The sequence below is a fragment of the Phoenix dactylifera genome, chromosome 13 (assembly GCF_009389715.1).
Source record: "Phoenix dactylifera cultivar Barhee BC4 chromosome 13, palm_55x_up_171113_PBpolish2nd_filt_p, whole genome shotgun sequence".
Classification (NCBI taxonomy): Eukaryota; Viridiplantae; Streptophyta; class Magnoliopsida; order Arecales; family Arecaceae; genus Phoenix; species Phoenix dactylifera.
In genome coordinates, this window is record NC_052404.1 from 10,762,419 (window position 1) to 10,784,194 (window position 21,776).

Here is a 21,776-nt window from a genome sequence, read left to right on the forward strand (position 1 = left end):
CATGAGAATGAATATGGATTTTTATTTTTATATTTTAATAATAATGATGGCATAATGGTTCAACGATCATAGATATTCAAGGTGTGAATTAAAATATAATTAAAGGATAAATAAAAAATATATTATAAATTTTCAACTTTCATACAAAATAATTTTATTGGCCACCATACACAAATATAAAAATATAAACTTATTTTTGTTTACTTATTCATTTATTCTTAATTATACTGCAAGTTAATTTCAGATCCACTGATTTAAATTAGCTGATATTATGATTTATCTTGAAGAGGTAAAATAGGTATGGGCTAGTTTCTAATCCTCCATTTTAACCGCGGAGGAACCCTTTATGTTGACCGGGACGGCACATCTTAATTTTATCGATCTAGATGTCTTGAAGCTGGAAATATAATATTCCCCCTAAACAAATTTATATACGGAAAGGAAAGCTTCGCTGTTATCGGTGTGGACGCGCGTCACGATCCCACTAGAACGGAGAGGTTCGTTTCCTGTTTAAGCAATCGCCCGGAGCGCCTCTTTTCATTGAGGCCGTTCTCCCTGCGGCGATCGGACGAGGAGGAGGAGCGGACGTAACGAAGAAACAAATTCTTCTTCCAATCCGATCAGGTAATAACACGATTTTGTCCTCTAATTTTTTCGTAGATCTTTTGGTGTCTCCTCTCGAATCTTTGCCTTGTTATTCGGCTGAGATTGACGGGAATTTCGGTTCTTTTCGGCTGGGTGAACCGGTTATTTGGGTTTCTTGATCAGGGTTTTACATCGATCGGGCATGAGATCTTGATGCTGGAGTTCGTAGATTCGAGCGTTTTGTAGGGAAGCTTGGTTTGTTGCATCTAGTTTTTGTTGGGATCTGGTCGATTGCCGTCAGGATGGGGAAAGGAGGGCAGGATCAAGGGAGGAAGGTTGGATTAGAGCGCCCAACCTCCGCCTTCCCGGCCTGGGCGAGAACCATTCAGGAGTGCGAGGCCGAATTCGGGGTCTCCGCCAGCGAGGGCCTCCGATCCGGTGAGGTCTTGAAGCGCCGCGAGATCCATGGCTGGAACGAGCTCGAGAAGCACTCCGGACCCTCGATCTGGCAGCTGGTTCTTGAACAGTTCAATGACACCCTTGTTCGGATCCTCCTCGTGGCCGCCGTGGTCTCGTTCGTCCTCGCTTGGTACGATGGGGAGGAAGGGGGTGAGTTGGAGATCACTGCCTTTGTGGAACCCTTGGTGATCTTTCTTATACTCATTGTGAATGCCATCGTTGGGGTTTGGCAAGAGAATAATGCCGAGAAGGCCCTCGAAGCCCTGAAAGAAATCCAATCCGAACATGCTATGGTTAGGAGGAACGGGGAATTGATTCATAATTTGCCTGCGAAAGAGCTTGTTCCGGGAGATATCGTGGAGCTCAGGGTTGGGGATAAGGTCCCAGCCGATATGAGGATTCTGTATCTGATAAGCTCCACTCTTAGGGTGGAGCAAGGATCTCTGACAGGAGAGAGTGCTGCGGTGAATAAAACCAATCGCCGGGTTGATTCTGAGGACACAGATATCCAAGGGAAAGAGTGCATGGTATTTGCAGGTACCACTGTGGTCAATGGGAGCTGTGTCTGCTTGGTAACCCAGACTGGCATGAACACAGAAATAGGTAAGATTCATTCCCAGATCCATGAAGCTTCCCAGGGTGAAGATGATACACCATTGAAGAAGAAGCTGAATGAATTCGGTGAGGCCCTCACAGCTATAATCGGTGTAATTTGTGTTCTGGTTTGGCTCATCAATGTCAAGTACTTTCTTACTTGGGAATATGTTGATGGCTGGCCGAGGAATTTCAAGTTCTCTTTTGAGAAGTGCACATACTACTTTGAGATTGCCGTGGCTTTGGCTGTTGCTGCGATTCCTGAGGGTTTACCGGCAGTGATTACTACTTGCCTGGCACTAGGCACACGGAAGATGGCGCAGAAGAATGCACTGGTTCGGAAGCTGCCGAGTGTCGAGACTTTAGGATGCACCACTGTCATCTGTTCTGATAAGACTGGTACACTGACAACCAATCAAATGTCAGCGGTAAGGCTTCTGGCCATGGGGCGATGGACAGATACTATTCGAAGCTTTAAAGTGGATGGTACTACATATGATCCTCATGATGGGAAGATCCATGACTGGCCAACTGGTAACATGGATGCGAATCTCCAAATGATTGCTAAAATAGCTGCTGTTTGCAATGATTCAAGTATTGCACACTCAGGAAATCACTTTGTTGCAAGTGGAATGCCAACGGAGGCGGCTTTGAAGGTAAGAATCCATGTAATTATTTTCTTCACTGTATATTTTTTCCTTATTAAGTTCCTTTTTAAGAGCATTTAAAGTGATTCTTCCAAAACAGTTCTTAATCTACACTCCAAAGCAGAAAGAATGGCCCTGAAATGCGAGATTATGTTGCTCAGCTCTTAATCAGATATAAAGATAGCCAGTGCTTCTTCTGGGCGTTCGTCATAAAAAGAATCAAAATTACATGTAAAAATAGTTGTGGGCATTACAGACAGGGTTGTGGAATCGAACACTGAAAACAATCTAACCATATCTTCCGTGCTTCTATAGATGAGCTCATGTTATATAGCATGCTTTATTTTTCTATTTTTTGGTGCTCCTTTTTCATTGAATCTATTGAAGGAGGGTCATAACAATGTTCTGACATCCATATATTTTTAAAAATTCTGCTGGAACTCTAATTTCACACATTATCTATGTGGATTCAACTTTAGTCTACAAAATGCAGTTGATCTTGCAGTGGCATTAGATTCATTGACAAGTCAAAAAGAAAAAATTAAGAAAAATTTAAAAAACAGTACAGATATGATATTTTGCCACATAAATATATGAATTATGTGAATAGGAAGGACTCATATGCTGTACAAAGTGAAATGTCACAATATTTTCTTCATACATGTCCAAGTAATGGGAAACAAAAATCTCTTTTGCATATCCTTTTGCAGTCATGAGAATGAACAAGAATGCTTATCTAGAACATGCGATCCTTTATTCAGAGGACCATGCTGTGGAGCAATAAAAAATTTGATTTACATACAATCATGAATGGGTTAATCATTCTTTATTTGCTCATCCCATCAGGTTCTGGTTGAGAAAATGGGACTTCCTGGAGGGTTTGATTCTTCATCTTTAGAGTCCACTGAGATATTAAGTATGTTAGATTCCTCATACCTGATATTTTTTCATCAATTCTAAATACTTGAATTATTCAGTTGCATGAAAAGTTATATATGACACTCTGCTTATTGCCTCAAATTTCAGAATGCTGTCAATGGTGGAATGAGGTTGCACAAAGAATTGCAACCCTTGAGTTTGACCGCACTCGAAAATCAATGAGCGTTATTGTGAAATCTAAATCAGGAAGCAATTCCTTACTGGTGAAGGTATACTATCTTCTCCTTCCTTATCAAATGTTGTCGTAGTAGTTTTTCTCTTTCTTAGCATGAAAAAATTTCGTAAAGCTTTATTATTATGGATTCTTATTATTTTTAGTTTGGTTGTGTGAAGTGGTTGGGTGGAGCTCTCATATGACGATCTTGATAGAAAGGCTTAGCTTTTTTACTTTTTCCTTTTTGTGAGTAAGGGTTTGGAGGACTAAGTTTTTCCAGTTTGCTCATATAATTAGAAAAGGGAAAGAATGAATTTTATAGAGATATAAGCTTTCCAAGATTGGAATTTTGGATGGCAGGGTTTGTTTTAATATAAGGTTAGATGAAACAAAGTTTAGAGTTTTAACTTTAAGGAGTGGTCAAATCGAGATCTGTTTTCAGATTTATGCATGACCCAGATTTGATCAAATTTATAACTCCCCTATGGACTTACTGAACCTCATATTCAAATTTACACTTCAGCCAAGTGGAGCTGTATCGTGCCTAAGATATTATAAAATCATCATCCTTTTACAAGGTCGTCAAAACCAAAGGGCGTTCTTAAGGTGACAATTCCCCTTATACTGCCCGAGGCGCTAGATGCCAAAAGGGCACTTGTCTGAAGAAAATAAGGCACTAATTTATGAAGAGTTCAATAAATGTATTAGTACTAAATATGATTTGTATCTAAAATGAACAAATATCATAAGACTAATTATTCAGGTTTCAAAATCCTGAGTCATAATCATCTATGACATTAGATATCATATTCCACATCTTTCAAAACATCGAATGAAGACACAACATTCCGTAACATGATTTTAAACCAAAGTCCGCAAAAATAAATCTTTGAACATTCTAAATTAGCTTCAAAATTCAAACGTGTGAGTCAAATATCACTTAGCAAACATGTTTGATGTTTCTAAGAAGCACACAACACAAGAAGTAAATCTTTGAACATCATAGAGCATCCCTTTATCTATAAAGTCTTCAGTGGACCAAAAAACCAGCAAAAAAAGCTGTTAGAGCTTTAAAAGAATCATCGAAAAAGGGATAGGAAGAATAATACTGGATATTGGAGAGGCAGGTGTCTGCATGTTGCGGGTGTCCTAACAGAGTTTGAGTGATTTTCAAATTACAACATGCATTTCATTTTGATATGTCAATGAAACATCACCAGGAAAATTCTTAACACAACTTATATTCTAATGGATTTGTTGACCACAGGATCCAATCAACCAGTTATAAGAATTTTGCAGTTAGAAAAAGGTTCATACTGTTCAGAAAAGAGAAATGATCCTCCAATTGTTACTTTCCTTTTGAAGTTCAAACAGAGAACTCAGCTTTTCTGGCTGCCTACTTGGCTTTAAAGTAAAACCTGCCAGAGGTTTTGTATCTCAGGTAGGCTTCAGGGGGGAAAAGATGATATATATGGAGTACCATTGCACAGATTTGCACCATCTATCTTCCTGATGTTAGGCTTTGTCATAAAATTCGGGTGGCACAGACACCCCTTTATATGCGCCAAAGATACCATAAGCCAATATAGTTTTGAAAATTTTTCAAGTATTTGAAGTACTACACACATGAATACAACTCGTTTATGTAGTCTCTTACTCCTATGTTAAGGTTCATCGTCTCGATATCGGATCCCATACTGGTACCATCATATTACAGTGTCGGTATGCTATATGGTACGGTAAGGTTTGGCGTACTGAGTATCATTATGGTACAGTACCATGCACTAGTTTGGTATTGGTACTGTATGTTTGATACAGTACGGTATCAACCTGTACGGCAAATCTTGCTATCATGGTTGGCGGAATCCTTCCAAACCGCCCAGTTCGGGGCGTCCTGAGCTGTACCGGCAGCGAACCGGGACGGTTCCGACAACAAAACCGAAACTCCGTCGCTGGAGAGGGAGAAAGAGGAGGAGAAGGAAAAAGAGGAAGAGAGAGAGCAGGGGAGGGAGGGAGAGAAAGAGGAAGGAGGAGAGAGAGGCTAGCTAGGGCCGGTCGGCGGAGGCCGGAGAGCCGCGAAGGCGGGGCTTCGTCTCCGGTTTCTTGTTTTCTTTGAAACAGGGGGCCCGAATGGGGCCTTTTTTATTTTTGCGAATTTTAAGTCAGCAAATCCTTTGCCAACTTCACTTAATTTTTTTAAGGCTTGGTCAAATTGATCAACCAGGGAAGGATACGGGAGAAGGTAAACTCCATATCATTTTTCCCCTCAGTTGTTGGAGGCGTTAAGTGGTCAGATCTTTCCTCCCGTACAAGTGCTATCCCTTGATTTATTCGCCTGTGGGATCCCCAGGCCGGTTGTTTCCAAGAGGTAGACACCACCTCCAAAAAAGAGTAGTATTCAAGCCAAAATCTCTCTTTTTTAAATGGCTGGAAGGCGGCACTTTTAAGGCCAATTTTGAGCTTTACTTTAGCTCCTCGATTCAAGAAGAGCTCGGAGATAGGAGGAGAATAAGAGGCTAACAATGGACGAACGTTTTTCAAGCGAGCCACGGGAGCCTAGGTTTTGCGAGCTAGCTTGGAAAAGAGGCAAGCATGTATAAAGGTTTAGGTCCAATCATTCTCCCCATTCTCAGTGTGTGGGTAGAGGTCGCGTGTAAGAAGATTGGGGGAAGGTTTGTAAGAAAGTCATCTAGCTTTTCCAATGAACACAAGAGCAATGAAAAGTGCCTCCAACAGTGGAGGGAATTCCCCATAAAATCAAACCTAAAACTCCTAATGAATATCCTCATCTGGAATGGAATAAAATTTTTTATATTCTCATATCGTTCATATGTTAGCTAAAGCTTCTTTTTCAGTATTCATCTATCTATGACAACCTTAAGGGGCATGATGACTTGACATTATCCTCACCTTTTTTCGGCTTATCACCGACAGTCTGTTCAGGGTTCTAAACTCAATGGTGGCAACTAAACATGAGAGTTGCACTTGTGGGATTTGACAGCGGATTTGAAAAGCCACCTACAGACGCTTTACGCCCAATCATTCCGGATAACGCTTGCATCCTCTGTCTTTCCACGACTGCTGGCATAGAGTTAGTCAATGCTTATTTCTCAGATACCGTCATTGCTTCCTCTCCGAGAAAAGAAGTTCACGATCCATGGGCCTTCTACCTCCACGCCTCCTCCTGAGCCCTTTGCTTCGTGATTAGGAAATGGATTTATGAAAAATCCCCATATTAGGATATTTATTAAAAAAATTAAGTGAAGTCGGCAATGGATTTGCCGACTTTAACTTAAAATTCGCAAAATAAAAGGGGCCCCTATTTCGAAAGAAATAGGGGACCAGAGGCGGAGCCCCGCCTCTGCCTCCTCCATGCGGAGGCTCCCTGGCCTCCGCCGGCCGGCCCCGACCAGCCTCTGTCCTCCTTCATCTCCCTTTTGCTCTCTCCCCCGCTCTCTCTCTTTTCCTCTCTCATGTTCTCTTCTTCGCATCTACTGTGTCGGTACAGGGCCGACACGGCACGATGTGGGGCCATACCAACCCGTACCGCCGGGCAACCAATATGGGGCCCGGTACCGGCACAGCAGACGTTGCTTGCTATTATCTATGAATGATGAATAGGTAATTATTTTGATATTTTGCATCAGCTTGTGAAATTTAGATGTGCCTGCAAGTTAATTTGGAAAACATTTTTCTAATGAATTGATGTTTATCCCCAGGTGTCTTATGTTGGCAATTTAATGTGTTAAATGATATCCCCCTCTTTAAGGCATAGTGGTGTAGCACCCTGAGTAGAGTCTTTGGCTAATTATTTCGGTCTTCTTTCAGCAGTAGTTTCTATCAACTATGATGGGTTTCATGATTTCATTTTCTGTGCTCTCTTACTGTTGCATTTCACAACTACTAAATGTTTTTACATCTTTGTTATGTCTTGTTATGCTTGTTTTCTGAAATCATTTCTCTGTAACTTGAAAATGAACTTCTGGATAGCTACTAATTAAACCTGTGCGTTCTGAAGGGAGCTGTGGAAAATCTGCTGGAGAGGAGTTCCTACATTCAGTTGCTTGATGGCTCGGTTGTTCTGTTGGATGAAAGTTCAAAAGGTCTTATTTTGACAGCTCTTCGTGAAATGTCAACCGATGCTTTGCGTTGTTTGGGTTTTGCGTACAAGGATGATCTATCAGAATTTGCAAACTATGATGGTCAAGACCATCCAGCTCACAAGCTTCTGCTTGACCCATCTAACTATTCTTCAATTGAAAGTGATCTCATTTTTGTTGGTCTGGTTGGGCTGAGGGTAGGACAACCATGCTCATTTCCCAGATTGATCACCCTGCACCTTTTCCCTTAAATATTCTGAAATCTGTTAGTGCATTGACTAACATGTCTCCTATCCTAATTGCAATTATTGTAGGATCCTCCACGGGAAGAGGTCCACAAAGCAATTGAGGACTGTAGAGCAGCTGGCATTCAAGTCATGGTGATTACAGGAGATAACAAAGAAACTGCAGAAGCAATTTGCCGTGACATAGGTGTCTTCAGACCTGATGAAGACATAAGTTTGAAAAGTTACACAGGGAAAGAATTTATGTCTCACCGTGATAAAAATGTCCTTCTAAAACAACATGGTGGTGTTCTCTTCTCTAGGGCCGAACCAAGGCATAAACAAGAGATTGTCAGATTGCTGAAAGAAGATGGCGAGGTGGTCGCAATGACAGGTGACGGGGTGAATGACGCCCCTGCTCTGAAATTGGCTGATATTGGTATTGCAATGGGCATTGCTGGAACTGAGGTATATGCCATTTGCTATCTTCTTTTTTTTCTTTAACTATCCCCCTTTTTTTTTTCAATGGAACACTTTAGAGCCCTTCTGGCTATATGCGATATAACATCAATAATTTCCACGATATTCTAGAAAGACAAAATTGTTAAATATGATGTCTGTTGACTTAGAAGCGCTGAATTTCCACGATATTCTAGAAAGACAAAATTGTTAAATATGATGTTTGAATACAAGCGCTGAATCCTATAATGTTATATCATGCACTATCTTTTTTTATTCCAATCAATTTTCAATTTTTAAGCATTTTTTGTGTGAGACTGCTACTATTTTCGAGTTTTTTTTAAAGTAAAATTTATATCATTTACTATCTTTTCATGTAAACACCCTTGTTTCTTGTCAGTTTATTGGATTTCAATCTGTGTAAATTTGTTGTTGGAGCTGGCATAGGGTTCAGATGGCATAGTGGGAAACTGCTTCAGTGGGTCCCATGCTCTGGTGCAGGCCATTTGGGAGAAAAGGTTCAGGAGTTTGGTCATGGGATTGGTCACAATCATGTAAAAGTAGAAAATGGAGAAACAAAGGAAAAAAATGTGGTTGTTTAGTTCTTGTATGGAGACAATTTTCTCCAAAGGTTGTGCTTGTTATCGTAAGAGGTTCATCTGTAGCACCACAATTAAGGTTTTTACTCCTAAATTTGGACTGTAGTTACCTACTCCATGGCATATCAGCTTGACAGGGCACCTGATTGGATTCCAATGAAGTTATGAATTAGACTTAGGAATCCAACTCTTTTCTATGAGACTAGCAACGAGGAATGTGCAATGCATGTTAAAAGAACCTTTAAAAAACAAGTACAGATCCATATTATATTTAAGAAAATTAAAGAAGTAAGGAAAACACAAATTGAATACACAAAATTATTATAAAAGAAAATAGAAAGAAAAAGGTAAATTATAGAAGTGAAGTGCAATGATAAGAATCCATATCCAAGTCTTCTACTTTAGATTTTATGATGTTTCATTTAAATATAATGGTGCATTAAAAATAAACATAATGGAATAAAGGGTTAAACTTGGCGGGATTTTGAGATAATATCAGAAGATCGTCTTGAGTAGGCGGAGGGGGAGGCTTCTTAGTGGATTTAGTGGGATAGACAGGGAAATTAGGGGGAGAAACAGCTTTAATTTTTTATCCAAAAATAAAAGTGTGATAGAAGCTTGAAATAAAGTGAGGGGATGAATTCTAGGAAATGAGGGGGACCATTTAGTTTTTTTCCCCAAAAAGGAGATAAGCCACCTAAAGTACCGACAGAGAATCGGTCTATCTTTTCCCAAAAAATAAGAGTAGATATGGAGGGGGAGATATATTTTTTTCTCAGTTTGTTCCCCGTCTTTCCTTTAATGTTCACATCTGAAACACATTTTAATATTGAAGTATCATGTTATCGGTATAAAGATTGGCAAACAAAATCAAGATGGAATATTCCTCTATTTCGAATCTGTCTTTGTATGATATAGAATAGATTATCACGGAAGTTTGCACTAGTAGCATGTTTGTGTAGAGGTGGAGGGGTTGCCAGGGCCTGCCTGTCTTATGATATGAGAGATGTGTTTATGTCGGCAATATTTGCTTTGTGCTTGTGACATGAGATGGCAGATAACTTGCTGGAAAGTAGCTGAGTGGCTCATTTTTCAAGACCCGTGCTATTAGATATACTGTTTTTTGTTGAAATGTAAGCTTGAAAGGACAGTTGGACTGCTTGTTGGATGATTGTGTTTGTTATTTTGTGCTTCTCATTTTGACTCATTTCTCATTCCATGTTTTTTCTGAAAATGGGCCTTTTTTCAATCAAGAAAAAGGTTCGTTCCAGTTGTCTTATTTGCTCTTTGCTCCAGGTTCTTGTAGTATCCTTTAACTGGTCATGTATTTATTCCAGGTTGCTAAGGAAGCTTCAGACATGGTGTTAGCAGATGATAATTTCAGTACAATAGTTGCTGCTATTGGTGAAGGAAGATCAATTTACGACAACATGAAGGCTTTTATAAGGTTTTGTTGTTTAATCAATTTTGTTATGTCCAGCCTTATCCTTATCCTTATTAATTATTAATCTGATCTTTAAAAATGTCTTTCTTAACCAAAATATCTGAAATGGCTTTAAACAAAGAAATGCTATAGTGCACTTTTGTGCATAGATTAGATCACACTAATGATGTAAATAAATTACATGTTGGCATATCTGTTGATGGATACATGGTTATAAATGCATATCTTATAACATGTTGGCATATTTTTGTACGTTAATACATTATACAATCAATAATATGAATTATGTAAATTTGATTTAAACAAATACATGTAATAAGAAGAAGGCATGAACCTCAATGTAGTTCTATTATAGTTTTGAGATCCATATTTGCTTGAACACATACCCACAAGAATGCTTATTGATATTTTGTCTCATGTTGCCATTAGTAAATGAGGTTGCTCTAACTGCAGACCCTTTCCAAGTCTAGGGCAATTTAGTTGGATTCCTTTTTGGTTCTGTGAGCTTAAAATGTGTCACTAGCAAGTAGGCTTTCCTACCAACTACTTTTCATTCTAAATTGTGAGGCAGGCCTCTTGTCTTGCCCTAAGCTTTCTTGGCCATAGTGTTACCATATCCATGAGGGTTGCCATCAGCTAGTCCCAAAATTGCTCAATTCTTTCGTGGAACCTTCAAGTTTTGTGTTATTGTTGATTCCATGATGACCTTTACAGTCATCTTCACATGTTTTGTCCTATATGTTAGATCGATATTTTATTTGTTATTGGATATGTTTTGATTCACATGACCTTTAGGTATACATATTATTGAATAAACAGTCATTCAATAGTTCGCTGAAATTTATTTCACCCAAATTTCTGATAATCATGAATCAGTGAAGTTATCTGATACACTTTAGTGAAGATATTGTACTTTATACGCCTTTTGCTCTCTTTACCAGGGGTATGGACTTGGGGGTCAGGTCCAGGTTTTATCCAACCTAGACTTGGACCTTATGGAGATCGGGTCTAAATAGTCATCCATATTATACCCATCAATCAATGGAGCCGGGTTTGGGTTTGGGTGTCTTGGAACTATAAGACTCATCATGTCTATGGGCCGGGTATGGTTAAGTATGGGCTGGGTCCAGGTTTGATTACCAAAACAATCCATATGACAAAAGCCAGAGACAATGATTAAAAATGAAGAGTTGATAATGAATGATTATGGAAACCTTTGGTGGAAGGCAAAATCAGAGGACAAGGGAAGGTGGCTGAAGCCTGGAAGGAAAACTTAGATGTATTAATATACTTTACGAAAAAGCTAAAGGTTAAGAATAAATATATATAAATTAATATATATATATATATATATTATATGAGGTAAATTGGGTTTGGTTTGGGTTGGGTATGCTTTTGCTGGACTTGGACCCAGACCCGAAACTTTTTATGGGTCTATCTTTGGACCATACCCAACCCAAAATCTGCTGCTCTGGATCAGGATCAGGTTCAGGTAGGATCAGGGTCTAGGGTTCTGAGTGATAGACATACTCTAACCAGATCTAGTTTGCATATTATGGATGCTAGTGGAGTCCAATGTGAGTGGTTATAACTTAGAAGTGAGGAAGTCAATAAAATATCATAATTTCAAAAAATGAAAGCTGCTCGGATATTGAAATTTTGAGAAAGTGAGAAACTTGTAGTAGTTTGTAATATGTGCCTTACCTTATGAGCTATATCTGGAGAACGGATAATGAGAACTATTAAGGGCTGCTTTTTCACTAATAGTAGAAGCATAATAGCATATATTTGATAAATAATTTAAAAACTCATTATGTTTTTTTAAGAAATAATTTGGAGGACATGTAATCTTATTTCTTGCATAGAATTTTTGTATGAGGGCATTGGATTTGCTATCTGCCTTATTCAATGCCTTATGAGGGCATTGAATCTAGATGATTGGCAGTCATTACAGAAGTGTCTTTAAGAAAATGAGGTTTTCAATACTTTACATTCCAGTAAACAAATATTAAGTTGATTCATGACATTATCATGTGGAGAGAGGTTACATGAGCGCAAAAAGTATTTTAGAATGTGTAGGAAATATAGAAATGATCTGTTAGAAATTACTTAATTGTTTGATGGATTCTTTTTTTTTTTTTGATGGATTGATTAATAATCATTATTCTGTATCATATTACTCAGCACTGGTATTCTATCTTCTACAATTGGATCTTTGTATAAACTATAAACTCTGTCCATGTTGAGGGTTGCCCTGAAGGCTTGCTCCCTAGTTGCATAAATTCTATGACCAAGGAATTTACTGTCCTTGTCAATAGTCCTAGATTTTGTTTAGGCCCTTCTAATAGCCCCCCCCCCAAAAAAAAAAACCAACCTACTTGATCTGACCCAATCTGGACTTGATCCATCTAACTCGACTAGTTGGGTGCACTGTTCTGGTACAAGCTGCTCAGGCTTGACCTGCTAGCATGTTGTGTTAGGTTCATACTCATTTTCTGACTGTTGGGTCATGACATTAGCACTCTTCATCTTAACTACTTTTTTAAGTTTGATTTTACTAAAAGATGTTATCAGTTTCTCTTTTTTTCCTTTCCAGAGTGATTACATGAAATCACAACATTCCATCATGAAATAAGGAAGGAAAGAAAGAACCTAGACCTTGCCCTAATCTGCTAATCCATCATGACCTGCCTCACCTCCTCTCCCATCTTCGCCACCGATTGTTTTCTCTCCTCTGCTTTGTGTCTCTGCCACTTCTTTCCCTCCCTCCCTTTCCCCTCCTTCCTCTTCTCTTTCCCTTCCCTTTCTTCTCTTCTCAGTCACTTCTGTTATCCCTACTCATCTTCTTCCCCTCTCCTCTCCTTATCTCTACTGGCTTGTTAACCATTGGAACCCCATGCTTTGAGTTTAGTCCCACCAATGCCATATCTTAAAATCTCTTTTCTCTCTCCTCTCTCATCTTTAATGGCCTGACAACCACTGGAACCATCATTTTACTGCTTGCATCAAGTCTACCATTGCCATCCTAATACCTACCCCTTCTCCTCTTGTTTCTCCATTTTCCTTTTCCTTCCATTTGTTAGCTAGTTTAGAGTGTAGGTAGATATCATGTTCGAGTACCTGTGGGTTTGGGTCAGCTAGCATTGGAAGACCCACTGGTGGGTTGGTTAGGGTTTGGATCTTCTAGTCGAGGTTACCCTACCTGGGCCTTCCCCATTGCCACCACTATGTTTGTCATCCATCAATACTTTAGCCAGGAAATCTACACACATTCAAGGGTTTGATGCTATGCATGTACAAAATTGGGAAACCTTCTTTATCTTGAGCAGTGGACCTTGTAAGCTGACATAGGTAGATGGTATAAAGCTCATTGGTTTAGGTATTCTACTTTAGATTCCATAATTGCTGTTGCAACTGAATATGTGCAAGTGTTGGCGCGAAAATTGAGCCCTAAGATCTGTTCCAGAGTTTTGCTTGCCTGTACCTTCTTCATGGGGATGGTGGTGGGGGAGCAAACATATAGGGAACCTCCGCCCAAAGAAAGTTACTTAGGTCAAACACTTGGGGAAGCACCTTCCAAAGTTCAGACCTGGGACATCAGAGTGGAGGGCTGCAACTTGGGCTGCGGTGCATTTTGCAGATTGCCTATCTACATACCATTCTGTCTCTGTTATTGGTCTTCATACAGTTTTTGTTTAATGCACAGTTTTTGAATAATATGTTCTTTTCTTAGCTAATCTACCAATTGGGGATTAGTGCCTAATTTGCCTTCTTGCCTCTTATTGTTGCAGATACATGATCTCCTCAAATATTGGTGAAGTTGCCTCTATATTTCTAACAGCAGCTTTAGGTATTCCTGAAGGGCTTATACCAGTTCAGCTTTTATGGGTCAATCTTGTCACAGATGGCCCTCCTGCAACAGCTTTGGGATTTAATCCACCAGATAAGGATATTATGAAGAAACCTCCTCGAAGGAGCGATGACTCATTGATCACTGCATGGATTCTATTCCGATATATGGTAAACTATCTTCTCTCTGCTGTCCTTTAGGACCAGTGATTAATCGGTGCATTCCTCCCAACTCATTTGCGCATGCACACACACCTGTCTCATATGCCATTTGATGCACTCCTTGTAGTCTTTATAGTTAAAATATTGGAAAGGTAAATTATTCTCTTTATGCTTCTCTGTAGAAGACTGATTGATCCGTCTGCTCTACAGATTCATGCATTTAACTGACAACTGTATATTCATCTTCAGCTATATGAGTGCTAGCTGTGTTATTTGCCTTACTATATATGCATTCATCCATCTCGGGATCTTTCTTCAGTTTTTATCTTATTCTTGTAAGTGAATTAACTTTCTCATAAGCATCAGAATTAAATATTTAGGCAACAGTCGTTGGTAGATTTATGATGACCCACAGTATGCTAATTGGTGACTTTTTTTTCTTCTGATGGTTCACGGCATGTAGGTACTCCATGGAAATGATATGTGAAATTTCTAGTTTTGGAACCCTCATAAGAAGCCCAAGCCATCAGGACTTAACATCATCATAGTTGGTGCATATATATAGCCAGGGGCATGCTGGAGATACACGTGCTGTGGATGAAGGGCACCTACATGTGTTGTGCTTGTGCACATTATATCCTGTGCGAACTGTGTTGAGTTCCAAATCAATCCTTTGGTGGGATCCATACAGTTCAGCAAAAAGTTTGGTACATGGCACGTGTATGTGCCACCCCCATGCACATGCCTATCAATTACTACTCTGTATAGCTCAACTCTAAGTCACCAAAGCCTAAATCCCAAAAACTAGTCAGTTGGCTACATGAATCATCTTCCTCTATTCCACTTGGTCTAGGGCCATACCTTCTGAAAGATGTTTGAGACATCAAGTCCTTCCTATGTCCTATGTGATTTTCAATCTATGTCTTCTCCTCTTTCCTTCTACTTGTATCAAATCACTCTATCGTATTGCTGATATATCCTATGAGCATGAATACTGCTCTGTATTGCTAGAGTTTTTTCTTTTTTTAATTTGTGTATGTTAACCTATGGTTTAACTACTAATCATAGGTCCTCTCAATAGACATAATTTGTGATGCATTTTTGCTAGTGTATCTTTCACTGGAAATTCTTTTACCTTGAGAGAGATATTTATTAAACTTGTGAAATGACTCTTTTTCACTCATTATGCAGGTCATCGGGCTCTATGTGGGGATTGCAACTGTTGGTGTTTTCATCATATGGTATACACATGGTTCATTCATGGGAATTGACTTGAGTGGTGATGGGCATACTCTTGTCACGTATTCTCAGCTCTCCAACTGGGGCCAGTGCTCCTCGTGGGAGGGCTTCAAGGTCACCCCATTTACCGCTGGAGCACGTCGTTTTACCTTTGATACTGACCCCTGTGACTATTTCCAGACTGGTAAAGTGAAGGCAATGACCCTCTCTCTTTCTGTCCTGGTGGCTATCGAGATGTTCAATTCACTGAATGCTCTCTCTGAAAATGGGAGCCTCCTGAGCATGCCTCCTTGGGTCAACCCATGGCTTCTTTTGGCCATGTCTGTCTCGTTTGGTCTGCACTTCATGATTTTATATGTACCATTCCTTGCTCAGGTGTTTGGAATTGTACCTCTCAGTTTCAATGAATGGCTTTTGGTGTTGGCGGTTGCTTTCCCAGTAATCCTTATTGATGAGGTTCTTAAGCTTGTTGGGCGGTGCACAAGCTCTTTGGGTGTCAAAAGATGGTCGGAGAAGCACAAGGATGAGTAACTGCTAACAATAGCTGGGAACTTGGAAGTTTCGAAGAGGAGATTCTGTTCTGCAAATGCGCATTAATTATTAGCGCGTAGCAACACTATTGTTCTAAGCCCTCGTTCTCTGCGTCCTTGAGGGATTGTTTGTGAATGGTTGACCAGGACAATACAGAAGAATCCAGATGGTGCTGGATAAATGTGAAATTTGGAGAGACTAGCTTAATTTTTGAACGCATCTCAGATTTTAGAAGGATGCTGAAATAAACAGCAGCTTTTTTTTTTTTATAGATCTCCAATGCAATGCAATTAAGATTCTAGTTCAAATTATAGGCTTAGTACACAATGATGCTATAGCTGCTAATGTATTGCATATCATATTGACTATGCGCACGTGACAGCGCAAAAAAGACCAATTTGAGTTGCTTTCGAAGAGACTCAATATTAGTTTTTGACTATTTGTGTATTTGGTGCTATTTGTTTTATTTTGTAAACTTATGACGATTTTTGCGTCTCTTGGTGGAATGGTATGGCTGCAGTCCTCCTCTCTCAACCCGGTAACTACCCTGTTCCCACGCAACACCCATTCTTGTGTTAAGAACCCCTCATCCATTATTGTGAAGCTTTATGAATTTTTGAGCAGTGGCTGCCGGTCTTTGCCTGCTGCTAGGAAAGCTTAAGTGGCTTTTACCATTGAAAATTTGGTTACTGATGCGTCTGGTGTTATGAGCCTCAACTTGTGATCCGAGGTAATTTTTTTTTTTTTTTTCCTTTGGGTTAGGAGATATGGTATAACTTTTGGGACGCTACGATTTCAGGATCTTGCTCCAACCACGAGTACATTGAGAGTACGGATCCATATTGTTTACATGTTCAGGCAGCAATGTACTGAGAAAAAGCTAATTAATGAAAAATTCACCGAGTAAAAACGAATTAATATATGAGTAAAAACCGGCAAAAAAGCAATAGAAAACGAGTTTTCTGAAGTTCGATGAGCAGACATCATAAGGAGGAGATACGATTGTTGGAAATATGAAACAATCCGATTTGAGCAGGTGCAGTCAAATTTACAGCATAATTAACAACCACCTAAGGAGGCATGTTCTGATGGTGTAGTGGCCTAGTGAGAAAAAAAGGAAAATTTATATCCTGAACCAAGCAGACCGGAAAGGTTTATGTTCTCTTGTTTTCACTCGGCCAACATAGTACTTACCTAATTACAGATAAACAAACCAGGCACAACAAACGTGTAGGTAAATTACTTGCAACAAATGATACCTGTTCTACTTTATGCCCCACTTGGGTGACCAAGCTGCTATGCATCTCAAGTGCACTTGCTTTGATTACCTAAGACCTACAATAGGCTGGGATGACAAATACATCAGCAAACTATGTTTCCCTGGCTTATTTCTGTTCTCCTTCAAGAATCAAACCCACTTTGCCGATCAGGCTGCTATGAAACACACCCTTTGGCAGCACGCTTAAAAGTCGAACCATTGCAGGAAACCCAGTTGGCAAAGGCAGCTGAAAATTTGGATTAATCAAGTGCTTTTGCTTCACACCATAGTACACCATCTGCCATCACAAAAAATCAGGTCATGGTCTCCTGGCATGTTGTGATTGCTGGTGACACATGCCAGCAGTGTATTCTTGTCTGAATTCTTCTGCAACATTCAGAATTCCAGATGATAAATACAGTGGCTGTTCAGAGTCATGTAGTTAGCAGAGTACACTTACTTTGTGACGTTGAGAAGAATTGAACGTTGAAGCTGTGAAGAATGCTATACAATTTCATCTTGCAGACTATAGGAAGTCCAGGAACCAATTCCATCAAGATCACATTCACAAAAGCACCACCATACATACCAAGTGCAAGCATATATCTATTGCAGATCCTAGATATGGATGGTTCTGCTCAGAATTCTGCTTGCCCATATTCACGCCATTACTTATCACAAAAGGTTTAGACTTTGTGTTGGTCCACCTAAACAAGCACATAGCCACACATTCAACATTCAAAGATATTTACCTTTTTTGAAGATGATGAACGATCAAAAGGAAGGTATTACAAACCTAGACCATGATTACATGGTCGGACTGTTTGCTTATGTGAGCAGATATACATAAAAGAAGAAATTAACACCCGCATATAGAGGACTAAGTGGTCACATGTGAAACGGACTAGAAAGTCCCTACCGCAAGCAGTATTTTGGCAAATTATAACCAAATTATCTCCCTTCAGCCTTGATCAACTGTGAGAAAACTCCACTCATAGAGTCATCAGAAAGATTATTGGAACTTGAGGTAGGGACTTCCCCAACAGTTGCACCATCAAGGTTCCCCATGTTCTGAATCCGTGAAGAAAGTCCAGCAATCCGATTGATGCTATTTATGCTATTAACCTCAGAGATCCCTAAATCTGCCTCTTGGAGATGCAGCACATATTCCAAATTCCACAGCACATCTCCCATTGGGGGCCTCTCCACACCATAATCTGCCAGGCATTTCTCGACTATCTCACCGAACTTCCTCAGAGAATCAGACCTAACCGTTCCTGCAATCCGAGGATCAACAATCTGCTTCAACTCTCCTCCTTTCTGCCAATTCATTGCCCACTCTGCTAAGTTCACCATATCTCTTGGAAGGGTGGGATCGATGACCGGTCTTGCACAGAGCACTTCAAGCAGAACGACTCCAAATGAATACACATCTGACTTCTCTGTCAGCTGTTGCCTGCGGAAATACTCTGGATCAAGATAACCAAAGCTTCCTTTTACTGCGGTACTCACATGGGTCTTGTCCAGATCTGGTCCAGTCTTTGAGAGCCCAAAATCTGCAACCTTAGCCATGAGATTCTCGTCAAGTAGAATATTTGCGGATTTAACATCACGGTGGATGATAGCCTTGGCAAAACCAGTGTGAAGGTAGTGAAGTCCTCTGGCTGATCCGATACAAATTTCCAGCCTCTGTTTCCAACTAAGACTAGGAAGGTCAGAGCCATAGAGATGGCTCTTGAGTGTCCCTTTCTCCATGTACTCATAAACAAGAATCATCTCATTCCACTCATCACAGTACCCAATAAGAGAAACCAGATGACGGTGGCGCAGACGTGATAGCAACTCAATTTCTGTTCGGAACTCATTGAGGCCTTGTTGGGATTTTGGATTACCCCTCTTAACTGCAACCTTGGTCTCATCTCTCAGCATCCCCTTGTAGACCTTCCCAAAACCTCCTACTCCAATCACCCAATTCTCATCAAAGTTGTTTGTTGCTTCTTGCAGCACAGCTAAGGAGAACCGGTAACCAAGGCTTGCATTTTGTCCAGATGTAGCAGCAGTGCCATTAGAAGTTCTACTCCCTGTGCTGTGTGAAGTCAGTCCATTGACAGAGAAAGGCATCCAAGTCTTCGAATGGTGCTTCCTTGCCATTTTCCTTCTCTGAAGCACCACCAAGAGAACAAAAGCAGCAATCACCACAGCGACTGCTCCAAGGACTGAGCCCAATATCACACCAAAATTTTTCTTTGAACCAGGTGGTGCAATAACAATAACGGAACTGGTGGAAATGTTCATCTTCATAATCTCAAGCCCATTCAGAATGCCATCAGGCAAAACATTAGGCAAGTTTGAAGGGCCAATACTGATACGAAGCTTACTGGATGCATCACTAGCCGCCAAAACAAAATCCATAAAAACAGGTGCAGCCAATGTTTGGATTGAAAGTTGGCTAAGATCAAGATCTTGAACCACTAACCAGCCATTAATGTAAACATCAAAGTAGAGATTTTCGAGTGCTTTGCTAACTATATCACAGAAATGAAGCCGTATAAAGTAGAAAGAATTTGCATCCACGTTGAACTGCCATGTCATGTTAAAAACTGCAGCAGAAGTATTCGATGATGCTGCCAACTCCGTTGCTGTGCTATAGACAATATTTGGGGCAGTCTCTGGGGTGGCTCCTCCTTGCAGATAATTAATCGTTCCAGAGTAATTAACCGCTCTGGCAAGATTCTTATTAAGTAGGAAGCTTTGATCATTAACCCAAGTTCTCCATAGAGTATCATTTTCCGAGGTAACCTTGGGGCCGCCCATATTGATCCTATAAACAGTCTCCAATGCCTGCCCTGACAAACCTTCATATTCCCCGAGAGGATGAACAGTCTGGGCAGTATCATTTATCAGATAATCAGGAACCGAAACAACTTCTATAGCGTTTATGAATGCAAGGGCTGGGTTCCCTGAGGGTGCGAACGAAAGAATGAGTTTGTCGCGATTTATGTTTACCAAGAATTCCCTGAACACTGGAGAAGAATTCCCCGGCGGTTGGAAATTATGGAGGAGGACGACATCATCAGTCGAGACGGTGAAGTTTGCAGCACTGAGATTGTAGCTTTGAAACACGAAAGGGAAGAAGTAGAGGCGGATGAAGTGCCTGCCATGCTTCTGGATCGAGAAAGAGTAGGAGGAGGATCTGGTAAGGATCCGTGCAGTCTGGTAGAGGGCCGAGCTGTCAAAAGATGAGACCGACTTCGATGAGGTATTGGCTAAGATGCTACCAGGAGCTGTCATGGTAGAAGAAACGAACGTATCAGCGATGAAAGTTCTCGTGCCAATGGTCGTGTTCTCTGGAGAACCACAGTCAATCAAGTAGTTGTCTTCGGGGGTAAATGCTCCAGAAGCACGAAGAATAGATAAGATCACAAAGATACAGAAGCCTAATCCAAGTTTTCCAATCCCCATCATGTCAAAAGCCAGAGTTTCTTGGAGAATTTTTGAAGCACCGCACTAGAGCAAGAGACAACAACGCAACGGAGTCAAGCTACCATTTTGAAGGATTAAAAGCAAGAAAACCCTCTGATGACGAACTCAATGCACGAAACAAGAAAAAAGGAATGCCATTTCTGAGCTTGGAACCAAAAAAACCGAATTCGAAAGCCACCCCGGATCCCCCTCAGACCCAAAGACCAAAATCATCATGATGTAAACCCTTGGAATGCGAAGAAAAAGATCGATGTTCGGGAATTGAAACAAGGGAACCCTAATTTGCAACGAAACAAACAAATCCAATCATCAAGCAACCAACTTTCCTTTACAAATCAACGAGACAATCAACTGGAACTATTGAAACGCAGTACAAGGAAGCATTAGCGAAAGGATTCAAACGGAGAGAAAGAACGGAAAAGATGGCACCTTTAAGCCTCCCAAGGCTCTTTCCCAAATCGGCAACAAAGGATCAAAAGCCAGCTAAGGATTGAATCCCCTCCTCTACATCCATACCAGTCCTCCCGAAGCTCCGAAAGAAGGCACTGCGCTTTGATTGATTCGACCGGTTCTCAAGTAAGGCTACGAGAGAGAGGGAGAGAGAAGGAGATAACGGGGAAGAGACCCAGCCGAGTCAATGAGCTGAAACCGCTACCACAGTGAAAAAAAAAACAGCTCATTAAAGAGTGCAGCGCCGGCGCGTGTCGATAGACAACGCCGACACCTGGCAACTATTACTATCGCAATTAATTCCTTTAACACGGTCACCAACCCCACTTCCTTTTTCTTATTTTTTTAATAAAATTTGCTATATATACTTTTTTTTTTTTTTTATAGAACCCAAACCGCTATGCCCCAAAACTACTCTTAAATATTTATAAATATAAATCTAACCCAACTTATAATTTTATAATTTTACTGGTTATACTAATCCGAATCTTAAACATATTTTTTAGCTCAATCATCCAAACAAAATTTATAACTTGAGCTGTAGATGATCCATTGTCCATTTAAGAGAATTACAGCTTCTAAACTAAATAAGTTTTATCT

General features: G+C 40.2%; 2 protein-coding genes across 5 annotated transcripts; one reads left to right on the forward strand and one right to left on the reverse strand.

Annotated features, from left to right (window-relative positions):
• Nucleotides 1–443: 443 nt before the first annotated feature.
• On the forward strand, nt 444–16,470 carry LOC103721904 (calcium-transporting ATPase 1, endoplasmic reticulum-type-like). The gene is made up of 9 exons (XM_039133063.1): nt 444–624; nt 769–2,294; nt 3,132–3,201; nt 3,312–3,433; nt 7,397–7,675; nt 7,793–8,170; nt 10,098–10,207; nt 13,996–14,224; nt 15,407–16,470. The coding sequence occupies exons 2-9, from the start codon at nt 888–890 to the stop codon at nt 15,983–15,985; spliced, it is 3,174 nt and encodes a 1,057-aa protein (XP_038988991.1). The 5' UTR covers nt 444–624; nt 769–887; the 3' UTR covers nt 15,986–16,470.
• Nucleotides 16,471–17,090: 620 nt separating this feature from the next.
• On the reverse strand, nt 17,091–21,378 carry LOC103721903 (receptor-like protein kinase HERK 1). Of its 4 annotated transcripts, none has more exons than XR_003388490.2 (3): nt 21,156–21,378; nt 18,040–20,750; nt 17,091–17,950 (listed from the first exon to the last, which is right to left on the reverse strand). XR_003388490.2 is itself a non-coding variant. In XM_008812284.4 (2 exons), exon 2 carries the CDS (start codon nt 20,706–20,708, stop codon nt 18,195–18,197), a length of 2,514 nt encoding a protein of 837 aa, XP_008810506.2. In that variant the 5' UTR covers nt 20,709–20,750; nt 21,156–21,378; the 3' UTR covers nt 17,091–18,194. The 4 variants fall into 4 exon arrangements, 1 of the variants encoding a protein (XP_008810506.2); XR_003388489.2 differs by having other exon boundaries at nt 17,091–17,541; nt 17,704–20,750; XR_003388488.2 differs by having other exon boundaries at nt 17,091–17,630; nt 17,704–20,750.
• Nucleotides 21,379–21,776: the final 398 nt, after the last annotated feature.